This window comes from Canis lupus, chromosome 16 (genome assembly GCF_003254725.2).
Source record: "Canis lupus dingo isolate Sandy chromosome 16, ASM325472v2, whole genome shotgun sequence".
In the NCBI taxonomy this organism is placed as follows: Eukaryota; Metazoa; Chordata; class Mammalia; order Carnivora; family Canidae; genus Canis; species Canis lupus.
The window spans coordinates 46,371,153-46,387,631 of record NC_064258.1 but is presented as its reverse complement, the minus strand read 5'-3'; the positions used below and the strand labels follow the sequence as shown (position 1 = coordinate 46,387,631).

Below are 16,479 nucleotides of genomic sequence, written 5' to 3'. Positions count from 1 at the left end.
CATATTTTGACTATTTTAAGTAATGCTGCTATAAACATTGGGGTGCATGTACCCCTTTGAATTAGTGTTCTTAAAGTATCCAATAGCGCAATTGCTGAATTCTAAGGTAATTCTGTTTTTAACTTTTGAGGAACTTCCAAAATGTTTCCACAGTTAACATTCCCAATAACAGTGCAGGAGGATTGCTTTTTTCCCACATCCTCACCAACACATGTTGTTTCTTGTATTTTTGATTTTAGCCAATCAGATGTGAGGTGATGTCTCATTGTAGTTTGATTTGCATTTCCCTGATGATAAGTGATGATGAGCATCTTTTCATGTGTTTGTTGGTCATCTGGATGTCTTCTTTGGAGAAATGTCTTTTCATGTCTTTTGCCCACTTTTTAGTTGGATCATTTGTTTTTTGGGTGTTGAGTTGTATAAGCTCTTTATATATTTTAAATACTAACCCTTTATCAGATATGTCATTTGTAATTACCTTCCTCCATTCTGTAGATTGCTTTTTAGTTTTGTTGATGATTTCTTTTGCTGTGCAGAAGCTTTTTATTTTGATCTAGTCCCAGTAGTTTATTTTTTATTCTGTTTCCTTTACTACAGGAGACATATCTAGAAAGAAGTTGCTATAATTGATGTCAATGGAATTATAGCTGGTGTTCTCTTCTAGGATTTTTATGGTTTGGGGTCTCATATTTAGATCTTTAATCCATTTTGAATTTAATTTAATGCATGGCATAAGAAAATGATCCAGTTCTTTCTTTTGCGTGTTGCTGTCCAGTTTTTCCACCATTTGTTGAAAACATTAGACTGCCTTTTCCTATTGGATATTCTTTCCTGCTTTGACCATATAGTTGTGGGTTCATTTCTGTGTTTTCTACTTTGTTCCATTGATCATAATCTAACTTGGAGTCCAGAATTATGATGCCTCCAGGTTTGCTTTTCTATTTCAATATTGTTTTGGCTATTTTGAAGTCTTTTGTGGCTCTATATAAATTTTAGGATTGTTCTAGTTCTGTAAAAAATGCTGTTGGTATTTTGATAGGGATTGCATTAAATATGTAGATTGCTTGGGTAGTATAGACATTTTAACAATATTCTTCAAATCTATGCGCATGAAATGTCTTTCAGTTTCTTTGTGTGATCTTAATTTCTTTCATCACTGTTTTATAATTTTCAGAGTATAGGTCTTTCACCTCTTTGGTTAGATTTGTACCTAGATATCTTACTATTTTTGGTGCAATTGTAAATGGGATTGTTTTCTTAATTGCTCTTTCTGCTGCTTCATTATTGGTATATAGAAATGCAGCAGATTTCTGCACATTGATTTTGTATCCTGTAACTTAACTGAATTCATTTATCAGTTCTAGCAGTGTTTTGGTGGAGTCTTTTGGGTTTTCTGTGAATAGTATGTCATCTGCAAATAGTGAAGGTTTTACTTCTTCCTTACTGATTTGAACATCTTTTGTTTTCGTTTTCTGATTGCTGTAGCTAGAACTTCAAGTACGATGTCAAATTAAAGTGGTGAGAATGGGTTTCCTTTTCTTGTTCCTGACTTTAGGAAAACTGAGAGCTTTTCCTTATTAAGGATGTCAGCTGTGGATTTTTCATATATGGCCTTTATTATGTTGAGATATATTCCTTCTAAATCTACTATGTTGAGGGTTTTTATAACGAATGGTTGTTGTACTTTGTCAAATGCTTTTTCTACATCTACTGAAATGATCACATGGTTCTTATCCTTTTTCTATTGAAGTGATGTATCATATTGATTGATTTGTGAGTATCGAACCATTCTTGCAACTCAGGAAGAAATCCCATTTGATCATTTAGTGTTGTCTTTATCTAATTTTGGTGTCAGGGTAATGCTGGCCTCATAAAATGAATTTGGAATTTTCCTTCTCTATTTTTTGGAGCCCTTTGAAAAGAATAGGTATTAACTCTTCTTTAAATGTTTGGTAGAATTCACCTGTGATGCTATCAGGCCTTGGACTTTGTTTTTGGGGAGCTTTTTGATTACTGATTTAATCTCTTCGCTGGTCATTGGTCTGTTCAAATTTTCTAACTCTTCCTGTTTCGGTTTTGGTAGTTTGTATGTTTCTAGGAATTTATCCATTTCTTCTAGGTTGTCCAATTTGTTGGCATATAGTTTTCATAATTGTAATTGTAATTATTTGTAATTATTTATATTTCTGTGGTGTTGGTTATTTTTTTTCTCTCATTTGTGATTTTGAGTCCTTTCTCTTTTTTCCTTGTGAAGTCTAGGTAGAAGTTTGTCAATTTCATAGATTTTTTTTTTTTTTTCAAAGAAGTAGATCCTGGTTTTATTCAACTGTTCTATTGGTTTTGTTTGTGTTTTGGTTTTGTTTTATTTGTTTGTTTTAAAATTTTAAAATTTATATTCAATTTGCCAATATATAGTATAACACCCAGTGCTCATCCCATTGAGTGCCCTCCTTAGTGCCCACCACCCAGTTACCCTATGCCCCAACCCACCTCCCCTTCTGCTACCCTTTGTTTGTTTCCCAGAGTTGGTTTCTGTATAATTTATTTCTGCTCTAGTCTTTTTTATTTTCTTATTCTGGTTTTAGGTTTCATTTGTTGTTCTTTTTCTAGGTTCTTTAGATGTAAGTTTAGGTTGTTTATTTGAGATTTTTCTTGCTTCTTAAGGTAGGCTTATGTTGCTATATACTTCCCTCTTAGAATTGTTTTTGTTGCATCCCAAAGTTTTGGGCCATTGTGTTTTCATTTTCATTTATTTCCATATATTTTTGAATTTCTTCTTTGATTTCCTGGTTGACTCATTCATTGTTTAGTAGCATGTTATTTAACCTCCATGTAATTTTGATCTTTACAGATTTTTTCTTGTGGTTGATTTCTAGTTTTATAGCATTGTGGCCAAAAAGGATGCATGGTATGACTTTGATCTTTTTTTTAATTTATTGAGACCAATAAATGAGACCAATATATATGATCTGTTCTGGAGGATGTTCCATGTGCTCCTGAAAAGAATGTGTATTCTGCTGGTTTAGGATAAAATGTTCCAAATATATCTATTGAATCCACCCGGTTCAGTGTGTCACTCAAAGCCATTGTTTCCTTGTTGATTTTACGATTGGATGACCTGTTCCTTGATATAGGTAGGGTGTTAAAGTCCCCTACTATTATAGTATTATCATCAGTTCCTTTATGTTTGATATTAGTTGTTTATATATTTGAGTGCTCCCCTGTTGGGTGCATTAAATATTTATAATTGTTGTATCTTCTTTTTGGGTTGTCCCCTTTATTTATTATATAGTGTCCTTTCTTGTCTCTTGTTACAATTTTTGTTTTAAAGTCTAGTTTCCAAAAAAAAATAAATAAATAAAGTCTAGTTTCCCTGTCACTCACCCTTGTCTGTGACCCTGGCTCCCTCCTCATTGCAGCACTGGGATCCATTTCTCCCAAACCACATGTCCACACTTTCTGCCTTCATCAGTGTGGCTTCTTCTCTGTCTTTAGTTGTGGAGTGTGTTCTGACAGTCTTCAAGGCAGTTTCTGGGGCATTTAGGATGATTTGATGGTTATCTAGTTCTGTTTGTGGGACAAGGCAAGCCTGTGGTCCTCCTACTGGGCCGCCATCTTCCAACCCACTATAAGATCAATTTTCATATCAATTTATATTTGATCTGAGACCAGTCTAAAATGCACACCATCAAATGTAGCCCAGGAGTCTGCACTTGGATATGAAAAGATTCTCTGACTTTTTGTTTCTGCTGGAGTTCTTATAGAGCATCTTTTTAAAATGCATCTTTCCTTTCTGAGTTCCATACTATTTATAGTTTGCTACAAACGCAAAGCAGTAATTTCTTAAGGAGAGGAACTATTTAATTATGGTTAAGAAGCTGTGCTACAGAGTCGGAAAGCCTGGCTTCCAATCCCAAATCTACTGGGATTATCTTTGGACAAGTTAGTGTCTTTGTACTCTATTTGTAAAATTGAGTTAATTGTATGTACCTTTTGGGTGGCATCCATTAAATAATGCACATAATGGGATGAGTACACCACTTGGTATATGAGCACTCAATGAATATATGTTATTACTGGCATAGATTATTATTTTTAGTGATGATATAGATGTAAGAAAAATCCAATTGTAATTCTCAAAATCCTAATTCTACATATTGTTATGCTGGAGACAGTCTCATGAGTATATTGGGTATGTTTTGTAACTAGAGAATCCTATCACTCTTGGTAACATGTTGGGTATATTAGGAACACATTTGTTCCTCTAAGACCCTGAGGTACTTTTGAGTGCTTTTTCTCTTCCTGGAGAAAAATGAACTAGCTGGGTAAGAAGTAATTCACACAAAATATAAAACTAAGTTTACAAAATAAGCATCATGAAACCAGATCCAGTGGGACTGGAAAAGACTGAAACTGCTGTAAATAAAAATCCCTGAAGAGGAATAGAGAATGATCTGCCTTCCAGCCTGAAATGCTTCATGGCCTTTAGCACATGTAGCTTCTACTAGGTCAGTTTTTTGTCTCCTACCATGAGATCATTGATTGTGGTAGCCCTCCCTGCAAAATTACCAGGGGTCTTAGAACAGAAAGAAAAGAGCTGACCCAACAAATAAATTAAGAGCACAGTGTTGGCTGTATGGGATCCCTTAGTGAATGTTAATTGTTGTTACATCATCTATAGTTTTTAAAAAATGATTGTTTTAATAGTGGTCAACCTTGATCTACCTACCCTTCTCTTTGCACTTTCACACAAAAATCTCAGAATTAAAATTAGTTGGGATCCCTGGGTGGCTTAGTGGGATCCCTGGGTGGCTTAGTGGTTTAGCTTCTGCCTTCAGCCCAGGGTGTGATCCTGGAGACCTGGGATCGAGTCCCACATCAGGCTCCCTGCATGGAGCCTGCTTCTCCCTCTCCCTCTGCCTATGTCTCTGCCTCTCTCTCTCTCTCTCTCTCTCTCTGTGTGTGTGTGTGTCTCATGAATAAATAAATACAATATTTTAAAAAAATAAAAATAAAATAAAGTAAAATTAGTTAATCTCAGGTGAATTAGAATTAATTAATCTCAGATGAGTACATTTGACTCTGAAGTATACCATCTACTCATCCTGTTTACCCAAACCCATACCATTAGTGTAGATGTTACACAGTGAAATGCTCTTCTCTCTTCAAGAGAAGAAAAAAAAAAAATGGAGCAGAGAATTTGGTTAATCCATCAGTCAAAGTAAGAGATATATCAGATATTTGATTATACTTGAGATGTATTTGCTGTCATTTATTTATATATATCTGCACTTTTGGAGCAGAACATAGAATATTCATAAGTCAATAAAAATCCAAAAATGGCTAATATTTAGAAGACATTTTGAACTTGGTTTTGCAGATATGTGAATTTGTATCTAACTTGGAATTCACTTCGATCCAAGGAAAATCATACAGGGAAGAGTTCATTAGATTTCTTTGAATACTCTTTCTGCTCAGCTTCTCCCTATACTAAAAATCGGTAGCTGTCTGAGTGATCTTTATGCTGATCCAAAGTTGATGTGGATTCCTACAAATTTCTGTGGACAATATACAGATAGAACTTGTACTTTAAGATACTTTACTGGTAGGGTTTGTATAAAGATATGCTATGATCTTCCAAAGTTAGTTAACTAACTACTAATTGTCTGAAATACTTATGGACTCTACTTGTTAGTGATCCGTAGCATGGGATGACTGTCTCCTTTAATTAGTTACCAGAAGTTGTTAGAAAAATGCCTGCTCCTTTCTGCTCGCAAAACCTATTGAGGACCCACTGTCAGCAAAAGAGTTGAATTTATGTTGATCATATGCACTTGATTTTAGAAAGATCTTACTAGTAAAGTTTCCAAAAATTTCCAATTGCCATAATTAAAATTTTTGAAATCTTGAATGATAAATTCTTCTGTTAATTGCATTCGAATTATACTTACATGTCTTTTGTTTTTTTTTTAACCTAAGAGCTGAGGATATGGGGTTTCAATTCCTTCTGAATTAATTTGAGGCATTTCCCCTAATTAATTGAGTTATGAATAATTATGAAGGTGATCTGCTTTCTTCTACTTTGGCAGCCTTTGCTCAAGGTTGTGCCCATTGTGTCTCCAGATATGGTTTTTCTTTTCTTGTAAGCATGCAATATAGTAAACAAAGGAGTAATTTTGATACACTCATACAGTGTAATATTATGAACCAATTAAAATGGTATTTACAAAAGATTTTTAAAATGAATATGATACTGTAAACTAAAGAACAAGATATAAAATCAGTTTTCCTCAGCTGTATAAAAACAGAATGGAAGACAAAAATGACTCTAGCCTGGTCTTTTATGCATTTCTCTTTGATTTTTCTATTAGCATCTGTTGCTTTTAGCAGTATATCCCACAGGGCAGGGATTTCTGTCCATTTCATTTCCTAGAAATGTTCCTGAGACAGAGTAGATGGTAGATGCTAAGTAGATCTTTTGCTCAATATGTGGATGAATAATTGAAAATTGGTATTTAACTTTTTCCATTTAATATTTCAGAAGTAGAGAGAAATACCATATTACACTATGATCTTAAAAAATGAGACTTTTTTCCCTTCCTGAATGTAGAAACTAATCCATTAGAATTTAAAGGAAACTGATAATTAAAATTTGATTTTTAACTTCTTTCTTAATTTTTTGTCTTAAATTTCCTTAATAGATTCTTCAGTTTGAAGATATCTTGGCCAGTACTTCCTACCGAGAGCACTTTCGAATATACATGGAAAGGATGGACAAGAGAGCTCTGATTAGTTTTTGGGAGTCTGTGGAGTATTTAAAGAGTGCTAACAAGGTGTAGTATATACAGCATCAAAGGAATTTTAATCACTAGCTGATGAAAACTTGCATGTTAGGCAGTGTATGTGTGTTTCTCAGTGAAGCTTTAAGAGAAGTATACATTAAAGGACTATTTAAAACCAAAAATAGGGGATCCCTGGGTGGCTCAGCGGTTTAGGGCCTGCCTTCGGCTCAGGGCGTGATCCTGGAGTCCCAGGATCGAGTCCCACATGGGGCTCCCTTCATGGAGCCTGCTTCTCCCTCTGCCTATGTCTCTGTGCCTCTCTCTCTCCCCCCCCCCCATGAATAAATAAATAAAATCTTAAAAAGTTTACAGTTTCATAATTTTCAACAGTCTCTACTAATATTACCAAGGAAATGGAATAAAGAAAGTGAACATTAAAAAAATAATAATAATAATGGGATTATGTTCCAGCCTGTAATAGTAAATAAAATTAGATTTTATTTTTACAAAAAGATGCTTTTGAATGTGTAGTCAAGGGAAAAAATGACTTATAAATGTACCAAAATATTGAATTTGCCTACAGGCATTAATTTTTTTAATGCATTATAAAAAGGCTTAAATATATCCACATTGCTGTTACAATGAATTGATCTTCTCATCTACACTTTAGTCTCATAACCTTATTATTGTAATATTATCATGTGCAAATTTTATACTACCATTCTTCTTTTATTTCATTTAAAATATGATTGAATTAAAGGGGCACCTGGTCATGTAGTAGCTGGCTTAGGTCTTGATCTCAGGGTCCCTGGGATCAAGCCCCATGTGGGGCTCAGCACTCAGTGGAGCCTCTGCTGTGGATTCTCTTTCCCTCTCCCTCTGCCCCACCCCCAGCCCTCGCGCGCTCTCTCTCTCTCTCTCTCTCTCTCTCTCTCAAAAAAATAAATACATCTTTTTAAAAATAAATACATAAAATATGATTGAATTGAGAAACACAAAAGAACATTTTTGGTTATAGATGCCTCTTACAGTGAAAACCCCAACAATAACCATTGTGTTTTGCACTTGGCAAGTTCTCAATTTGTTTAATGTGAATTATATATGTTGATATGTGTCTATAACTATACATAACAATATTTATAACATATACAAGGCATATATTTTGAGAAGCTTATTAACATAAGCACAAAGAACAGTGAGTACATTAAATTATTATGTGCACTTTAGAACTGAACTTTAGAACTTTAAAATACATCATAAATTACATTAGTTAAGGAATGAAATTCATTCTCATAGTATTTTTAAATATTCTTAGAAATGCCTTTCTTTGTTAATTTGTAAGCCAGCAATTAACCTCATTTTATCAAATACTGTTTTTGGCCACTTTATTATATATTTTATTTATTTACTAGACTTGATTCTGAGTGACTTTTGGCTGCTCTCGAGGGAATGTTGCAAGAGCAATCTAAAGAATTTCCCTAAACTACTGAAGACAAATTTGAAAGATTTCAGTGGAATAAGAGCATGTAGCTTCGTCAAATGCAACACTAGCTATTTTGACCTACCAATACTGATTTGGATGTAAAACGTTCTGGGATGTTCGGTGAATTCACAGCCTTCATTCATGGAGCTTGTTTGTCTTTTTTTTTTCAAAGATGTTATTTACTTACTTTAGAGAAAGAGAGCTGAGCAGCAGGGAGGAGCAGAGACGGAGAAGGAGATAATCTCCAGCAGATTCCACAGGAGTGGCATAGCCATGTGACCCCAGAGATCTCCCCCTAAACTGCAACCAAGAGTTGGACACTCAACCAACTGAGCCAGCCAGGCGCCTCTGTCTTCATTTTTTGTTGAAGACTTTGTATAACATTCCTAGAGTTAATGAGATGTGTCTAGAGGAAATATAAATATTATGTTAACCAGAAGAGATTTGCATTTGCGAAGGCGGCTGGCTGTGACCTAAGTATAATGTTTAAGACTAAACTGTCTAATATAAGCTTGATTATAATGTAATAAATCATCATTCTGAAAAATTTTTTTCTTGTTTTCTTAAATTACACAATATTGACTTTTTTTTCTGGAGCGAGAAATGGCACTGCCAATTACTTATATTAGATTTTAAAAAGCCAAATCGAATTTAGCTGATATTTGAGCAGTGGAATTCAGATTTACGAGGAGTCCATTGCAAGAAGAGAGCTGTTGTCATTTTTCTCTTTCTGGCATTTAAAAGAAATTACATTTGTTAATTATTCAACTGAAGTGTTCATTTTAAGGAGGCCATGTCTTTTCAGGATCTGATTCTTGACTCTGATTCTTAATGTGCTACACAAAAGCCAAAGAGCCACACTGGTACTAGTGTACATTCCAAGCGTCTTGCTTCCAGCTTTAAAATGTAGAGAATTCAGAAGCTAATCCTTTTTGTCAGAGATGAGATTTCATGCCTTTTTTGTTCTTCATCTTCCTCTCTTTTCAGAATGAAATTCCACAATTAGTTGGTGAAATTTACCAGAATTTCTTTGTGGAAAGCAAAGAAATATCTGTGGAAAAATCACTTTACAAAGAAATCCAGCAGTGTCTTGTAGGAAATAAAGGTATTGAAGTGTTCTACAAAATCCAGGGAGATGTTTATGAGACCCTAAAAGATAGGTATTACCCATCATTTATTGTCAGTGACCTGTATGAGAAACTGATGATAAAAGAGGAAGAGAAACATGTCTCACAGTTGATTTCCAGCAAGGATGAACTGGTGAGTCACATTTAATTTTCTCCTCCCTTCTCAGTGGTTAAGCTTCAAAAATATAACTAGATGGGCCATTGTATAAGCTGAATTTGGTTTGCTTCTTGATCCATTAAGTATAGGACTTTAAGTAGAACTTACACGCTTCTTCCCTTGTTCTTGTGGACAACTGACTACCACCGCCTTGTGTTGAGTCCGAGACCTCACCACCCCCTCTCTACCTGAGACACACCCTGAAAACACAAAGGCAGAAAGTCTGCAGGGTGGGACATTTGTGGCTTAGGCCAGGTAAGAGAATCAGTAGGATTTAGAGCAGCATGAGAATAGACAAAGGATGGGGAAGTGAGAGAGGGAGAATGTGGAAGGAGTTACAGAAATATTTTGAAATTGAAAAAAATCAGATATAAGTAAGATGTTCCAAAGAAAACCTTGCTCAACTACACCTGAAGTCTAATTAAGTGCACGGTCATTTAATTGGAGAGCCTTAGTTGCCACCTATCATTTACTATTAATGATTTATATGAGTTTTAAGATTTGTGAAGGTGCAAAGAAAAATGTGTTTTATAGTTTCCCTACTTGGAAAGATTATAATTTATCTTGGATTTTTTTCTGCCCAGTTATATCTCAATCTCTGAGGAATCAAGTGCTTGTTCTTTTTTTTTTTAATTGGAGTTCAATTTGCCAACATATAGCATATCACCCAGTGCTCATCCCTTCAAGTGCCCCTCTCAGTGCCCATCACCCAGTCACCCCAACCCCCCATCCACCTCCCCTTCCACTAGCCCTTGTTCATTTCCCAGAGTTAGGAGTCTCTCATGTTCTGTCTCCCTCACTGATATTTTCTACTCATTTTCTCTCCTTTCCCCTTTATTCCCTTTCACTATTTTTTATATTCCCCAAATGAATGAGACCATATGTTTGTCCATCTCCAATTGACTTATTTCACTCAGCATAATACCCCCTCCCCAGTTCCATCCTCAAGTGCTTGTTCTTAATGGTGTTAGAAGTCAGTAACTCTGAAATTCATTCCTTCAGACTTTTTAAAATACTTATTACTTAGTTCTTTACACTTCAGTGTATAACACCACCAAAGTGGCCCAAAAGTCATTAACTCATTGCATCTGATTTTTAAGATAGGTCAATTTTTAAAATATTTTTAATTTTTTTTGGTCAGTTTAACTGTGTTATCTCTCTACTTCAAAAATTAAAATGGTTAATTTGCAAATGCTATAGAAGAGGATATTCAAATTAATTGAAATTGTCAGTACCCAACAGATAAATTGAATAAAATCTTAAACTGACAGTTAATATGAATGGTAATAGTAAACAAACCTGAAGAATTTTCCAATTTCACCTAGGACTCAAGGGAAATATGTATCATTGACCTTTTGAAAACTCCTACTCTTTGTAATGTAATCCCACTTCTAGAAATTTAAGACCATAACTAAAGGGTAGAAAAGCTTTTGTATAATGGAATTGGTTTTGGTCCTTTTGGGATTCCAAGTCCACAGAATCAACCCAGAACAGGAAGAGCAGTAGTAGGAGCAGTACGAGTATGCCTCAGTGTACTGTCAACTCCTAGGATACTAGACAGCCAAAAATTATAATTTTGAAGACTGTAATTAATACCCTCAAAATATGCGGCATCGTAAATTATATGGAAAAAACAGAATACCTGTCTGTGTACACAAGGTGTAGAATTATGTCATGATATGTAAACTCACAGACAAGGATTTAAAAGACCCTACGAAAATAAAAACAGCTTGGTTTTCTAGAATTATTAATACTTCAATTGTTTGGAAAAAAATTATGTTGTACTGTTTGTTACAATTAACTAAAAATTGGAGGAAAAAATTCTGGAAGAATGTGCAAGAGTATAAACACAGGAGAAGCCTGTTCTCAGCAGTTCTTTACAGTACCCCGCATAAATCTATTCTATACGCTGTTGGTGATCTCTTCCAGATTTTTCAGTGACACAGTTCTTTATGAATATTGTTGCTTTGAAATACTACCATTTTACTTGTAAAATGATCTGTTGATTTCTAAAATACATCTTCAAGAGAAGGACTGAACAAAGTGTATACTGGAAATACTTTCACTAATGGGAATTTGGAAATTTTATTTTAAAAGGACTTGTGTGAGTTTTCTATAATATTCTTTGGAGCTGGAAAGGAAACCGTAGTACCTCAGCGTCTTTGTCCCAGATTGGGCCCAGAACATTCGAGTTGAGCTGGGCAGAGAATTCAGTTGCCTTCCCTTGATCTAAGCAGATTCCCTTGGGTACCGTTTGGAAGATAGTGGTATAGAATCCACCTCCCCACCCCACACATCTCCACTTAAAAGGGCTATTAAATGTTTATTTTTTCAGGCTATTAAATATTTATTTTCAGGGTATTAAATGTTTATTTTTTCGCTGCAATCCTGAACACCAGTTACTTTGGTTCCAAATAACTTTGGTTTGTTACTTTGCTGAGGAAAAGCAGTGCTCCTGGGCTTTCTGCCATAGAGCCTTTCCTTAGTGGAATCCAGTACTTGGGGCACAGTGTGGTGTAATGATAGAGAACCTACACGCTAGGCAATGATCGCTGAACAGTCCAACGTTAGAAGATAGTGTGATTCATGTGACTTTGTCCCCCAGGGCCCGGCGAGCGAGACTGGCGAGGAAGCTGTAGAGGAAGGCACCAGTCGGATTAATGAACAAGCCAGCTTTGCTGTAAACAAACTACGAGAACTAAATGAGAAACTTGAATATAAAAGGCAAGCTCTAAATTCTATTCAAAATGCACCAAAACCTGACAAGAAGGTAACTCTTGCTTTCAAGGTTGTCTTTGAAAGTTTCCATTTTTCTGATTTGATGAAATAGTTTTCAGTTTATGTTGCAAAGCATCACGATTTCCCTAAAAAGAATTTTAAGCTGTGAGTTCCATTGTTTTGCTTCTAGTACGGAATGAGAAAAACACTTGTCATTAATCTTCCATCTGGGGTTTTCCCCCAGTCATCAGCGGTGAGTGGTTCTGTGTCTTCTCACCTGGCTCCCTGCAGGCCTTTTGCAGAAAAGGGCAAAGCATTTCTTTTTTTTTTTTTTTTTTGCCAGACTCATTTCTGGAAGTAAATTAACTCTGCGAGGACAATCTTTTTAATTTTATTTTTCTTTCAAATACTGCGAATCACAGTTTAGAGAACCTCACAGAATTACGCAAGAAATAAATTGGCTAAAAGCCAACAGAATTGGAAAGTTTAAAAATGTAAACAGCATCTCCCTAACTGGCATTTTGCAAACCCAAGCAGTGGAGTGGCTTTTTGCTTTGTGGTTATGCCTCTTCAGAGTCCAACAGGGAATGTCTCTAATATTGGCACAGCTGATGCTCTTCAGTCTGCCAGACTGAGCTCGTCTGGTAATTTCTGAGTGTGTGTTCAGCAACATAAGTTATGAGTAAATGTATGATGCTGTGCCGGTCACTGTGGGGAATCAGTGATACACAGAGCCTGACGTGCCTTTAGGGAGCAAACATGCTGTGGTCAAACCAAAGCCTGCTCACATGGAAATGAAGCAGATAGTTTACAGCCCTGGCTGATGATGAAATGCAGGGCACGGTTTAGGCCGGGAGGGCTTCCTGTAGGCTTTTTGAGCAAGGAAAGAGTCCTTGTAGCCTGCATGTTCAGGAGAGTTTTGGGGCAAAGCTTCTGCCCTCAAACCACAGAATTACATATCCTTATGGGTTTTCTCATGAAAGAGATCCAAGGGAATGATGAGCATAGCTTTTTTTTTTTAAATAAAATTACTTATTTTTTTTAAAAAAACTGTGGCAAAATATACATAACATAAAAGTTAACCATTGTAGGTGTAGAGTTCAGTGTCTGTATATTCACTCTGTTATGCAGACGTCACTACCATCCATCTATAGAACTCCTTTCATATGGCAAAACTGAAACCACCCTGTACCCAGGAAGTAGTATTTCCCATTCCTCCCTCCCCAGCCCCCTAGGAACCACCATTCTACTTTCTTTCTCTTATGGCTTTAACTCCTCTGAAATACATCATGAGTGGAGTCATACAGTATTCATTGTTTGTGACTGGCTTTTTTCACTTAGCATAATGTCTTCAAGGTTCATTCGTATACCGTGTGTCAAAATTTCCTTCCTTTTTAAGGCTGAGTAATTTTCCATTGTATGTATATACAGCATTGTGTTCATCCATTCACTCGTCAGTGGAAATTTGGTTTGCTTCCACCCTTTAAGTATTGTGAATAATGCTGCCTCAAACATGAGGGTGCAAATAGCTTTTCAAGATGTTGCTTTCAGCTCTTTTGAATATGTACCCAGAAGTGAATTGCTGGGTCATATGGTAATTCTGTTTTTAATTCTTAGAAGAGGGCGCCTGGTGGTGGCTCAGTGGTTGAGCCTCTTGCCTTTGGCTCAGGTCGTGATCCTGGGTTCCTGGGAGGGAGTCCCACATTGGGCTCCCTACGGGGAGCCTGCTTCTCCCTCTGCCTATGTCTCTGCGTCTCTCTCTGAGTCTCTCATGAATAAATAAATTTTTAAAATCTTTAAAAAAACATTCGTAGAGAAATCTCCATACTATTTTCTGTAATGGTGGCACCACTCGAAACCTTCTCACCAATAGTGCATACAGTTTCTAATTTCTGTATGTTTTCACCAGTAATTGTTGTTTTTCACTTTTTTGATAGTAACCATCCTAATGGGTGTATCATGGTATCTCATTGTGGTTTTGATTTGCATTTCACTAGTGATTAGTTATGTTGAGTATCTTTTCATGCGCTTTTTGGCCATTTATATATATTTTTTGGAGAAATGCTATTCAAGTCCTTTGCCCATTTTTGAATCAGACTGTTTGGTTTTTAAGTTTTAAGAGTTCTCTATATATTCTGGATGTTAATACCCTATCAGATACATGATTTGCAAATATTTTCTCCTATCCTGTGGGTTGCCTTTTTACTGTGTTGATAGTATTCTTTGCACAAAAGTTTTAAATTTTTATGAAGTCCAATTTTTCTATATTTTGCTGTCTGTGCCTTTGGTGTCATAGCCAAGAAACTTTTCCGCTGTTTTCTTCTAAGAATTTATAGTTTTAGCTCTTACGTTTGGGTTTTTTATCCAGTTTGAGTTGAATTGTTGTCTAGGATGTTAGGTAAGGGTCCAGCTTCATTATTTTGCATGTGGATATCCAGTTTTCTCAGCATTATTTGTTGAAGAGATCGTACTTTTCCCATTGTATGGTGATGGCACCCCTATGAAAAAACCCTTTGACCATATATGCAAAGGTTTATTTCTTGGCTGTCAATTCTGTTCCATTGGTCTACATGTCTGTCTTTATCCCAGTACCATACATTTGATTAGTGTAGCTTTGTAGTAAGTATTGACATCAAGAAGTGTGAGTCCTCCAACTTTGTTCTTTTTCAAGATAGTTTTTGGCTATTCTGTCTCCCTTGAGAGGCCATATATATTTTACAATGGATTTTTCTATTTTTGCAAAAACACACTGGATTTTTTAGAGATTGTGTTCAATCAGTATGTTGCTTTGTGTAGTACTGACATCTTAGCAATGTTTGTCTTATAATCCATGAACATTTGGAGATCATTCCATACCCATATTTCTTCTTTAATTTCTTTCATCAGTGTTTTGTAGTTTTCACTATAGAAGTTTTTCACTTCCTTATTTAATTTCTAAGTATTTTATTATTTTTAGGCTATTGTAAATGGAATTGTTTTCTTAATTTCCTTTTTGGATTGTCCATTGTTAGTGTATAGAAATGCAGCTGATTTTTGCCTGTTGATTTTATATCCTGCTACTTTGCTGAATTGTCTAGCATTTTAAGTGGTTTTATAATTCTCAGGATGTTTTTCCTTTGGCAGATTGTTTTCAAGTTGAAGGAGGAAATAATTCTAATAGAGAAAGAACGTACAGACCTACAGCTACACATGGCAAGAACAGATTGGTGGTGTGAGAACCTTGGAATGTGGAAAGCCTCCATCACCAGTGGAGAGGTAGGTCTGACTGCTTTTCCTCCCCATTTATTTTAAGAGTATGACTTTATAAGAGAAGATTCTGTCCCAGAGAATTACGGTTGAGGGTAGGACACCTATGTTTGTTCTCATAGACTACATTTATTCTCTTTCCTTCTCCACTGTTTTCACTGTCTCATCCATGACTGTGGACTTGGGGTAGATGTGATCTCACTCCACTTCAGGTTGTCCTTATTCACTGGAATTGTAAGCAACTTCCACAGAGAGACAGTTAATGCCTCTGAATTGCCATTTTATTTTTCCATTGAGGGCTAAAATAAAATGGAAGGCACTACTTGAAATTTGGTGGTGAAAAATTAAAAATTTAAGTGTTTCTGATTGCTCCATTCTCCTGACTTCATTTACAAATTTCAGTTGCTCTAAGATCTTTAATAATGAATATTTTTTCCTTTGAATTAGAAAATATTTTGCTATTCTTTGAGGGAGATGGGTAACAGTTTTCAGAATATACTAGATCTCTTTTGTCTGTAAAAATAATTTATTTTCAAGGAGAGATGTATATGGGCATTTACGTTGTTAATGTTTACAACTTCTTCATTACAACTTGCCCTACTCTGCGTCCTGTGGAAATCTGGAGATGAAGGTCAGGTCCACACGAATGACAAGATCACGAGTAACATAGAGTTAATGTCATACTATTTTTTTTTAATTTAATTGCCCAACATATAGTAAATCATTAGTTTCAGATATAGTTTTCAATAATTCATCCGTTGTATATAACACCCTGTGCTCACGTTCACACTCTTACTGTGGTATGGGAAATTCCAATTACTTGGAATTCACAGTCGTAATAAGTTCACCTCTAGGTTAGATAGCAGACAAAGCACATTCTCCAAGAGCTCCCATGAAAGCATCCATATTACGTGAGTGCTGAACCAAGTGCTTCACCATGGCTCTAGTACTTGTTAGCACTGCTAT

At 35.7% G+C, this 16,479-nt stretch overlaps 1 protein-coding gene across 6 annotated transcripts in view; it reads left to right on the top strand.

Annotated features, from left to right (window-relative positions):
* The window catches only part of SNX25 (sorting nexin 25), a 142,251-nt gene that overhangs the window by 104,589 nt on the left and 21,183 nt on the right, over positions 1–16,479 (top strand). For 5 of the 6 annotated variants that reach the window (XR_004805839.2, XM_025471804.3, XM_025471805.3 and 2 more), the window contains 4 exons: positions 6,702–6,833; positions 9,253–9,525; positions 12,155–12,319; positions 15,391–15,522. Coding sequence is in view for 4 of the 6 variants with exons in the window: in XM_025471804.3 (XP_025327589.1) it covers positions 6,702–6,833; positions 9,253–9,525; positions 12,155–12,319; positions 15,391–15,522 (702 nt within the window). In the remaining 2 variants the exon portion in view is untranslated. The remainder of the gene's footprint in view (positions 1–6,701; positions 6,834–9,252; positions 9,526–12,154; positions 12,320–15,390; positions 15,523–16,479) is intronic. The other variant, XR_004805840.2, reaches the window with a different exon arrangement.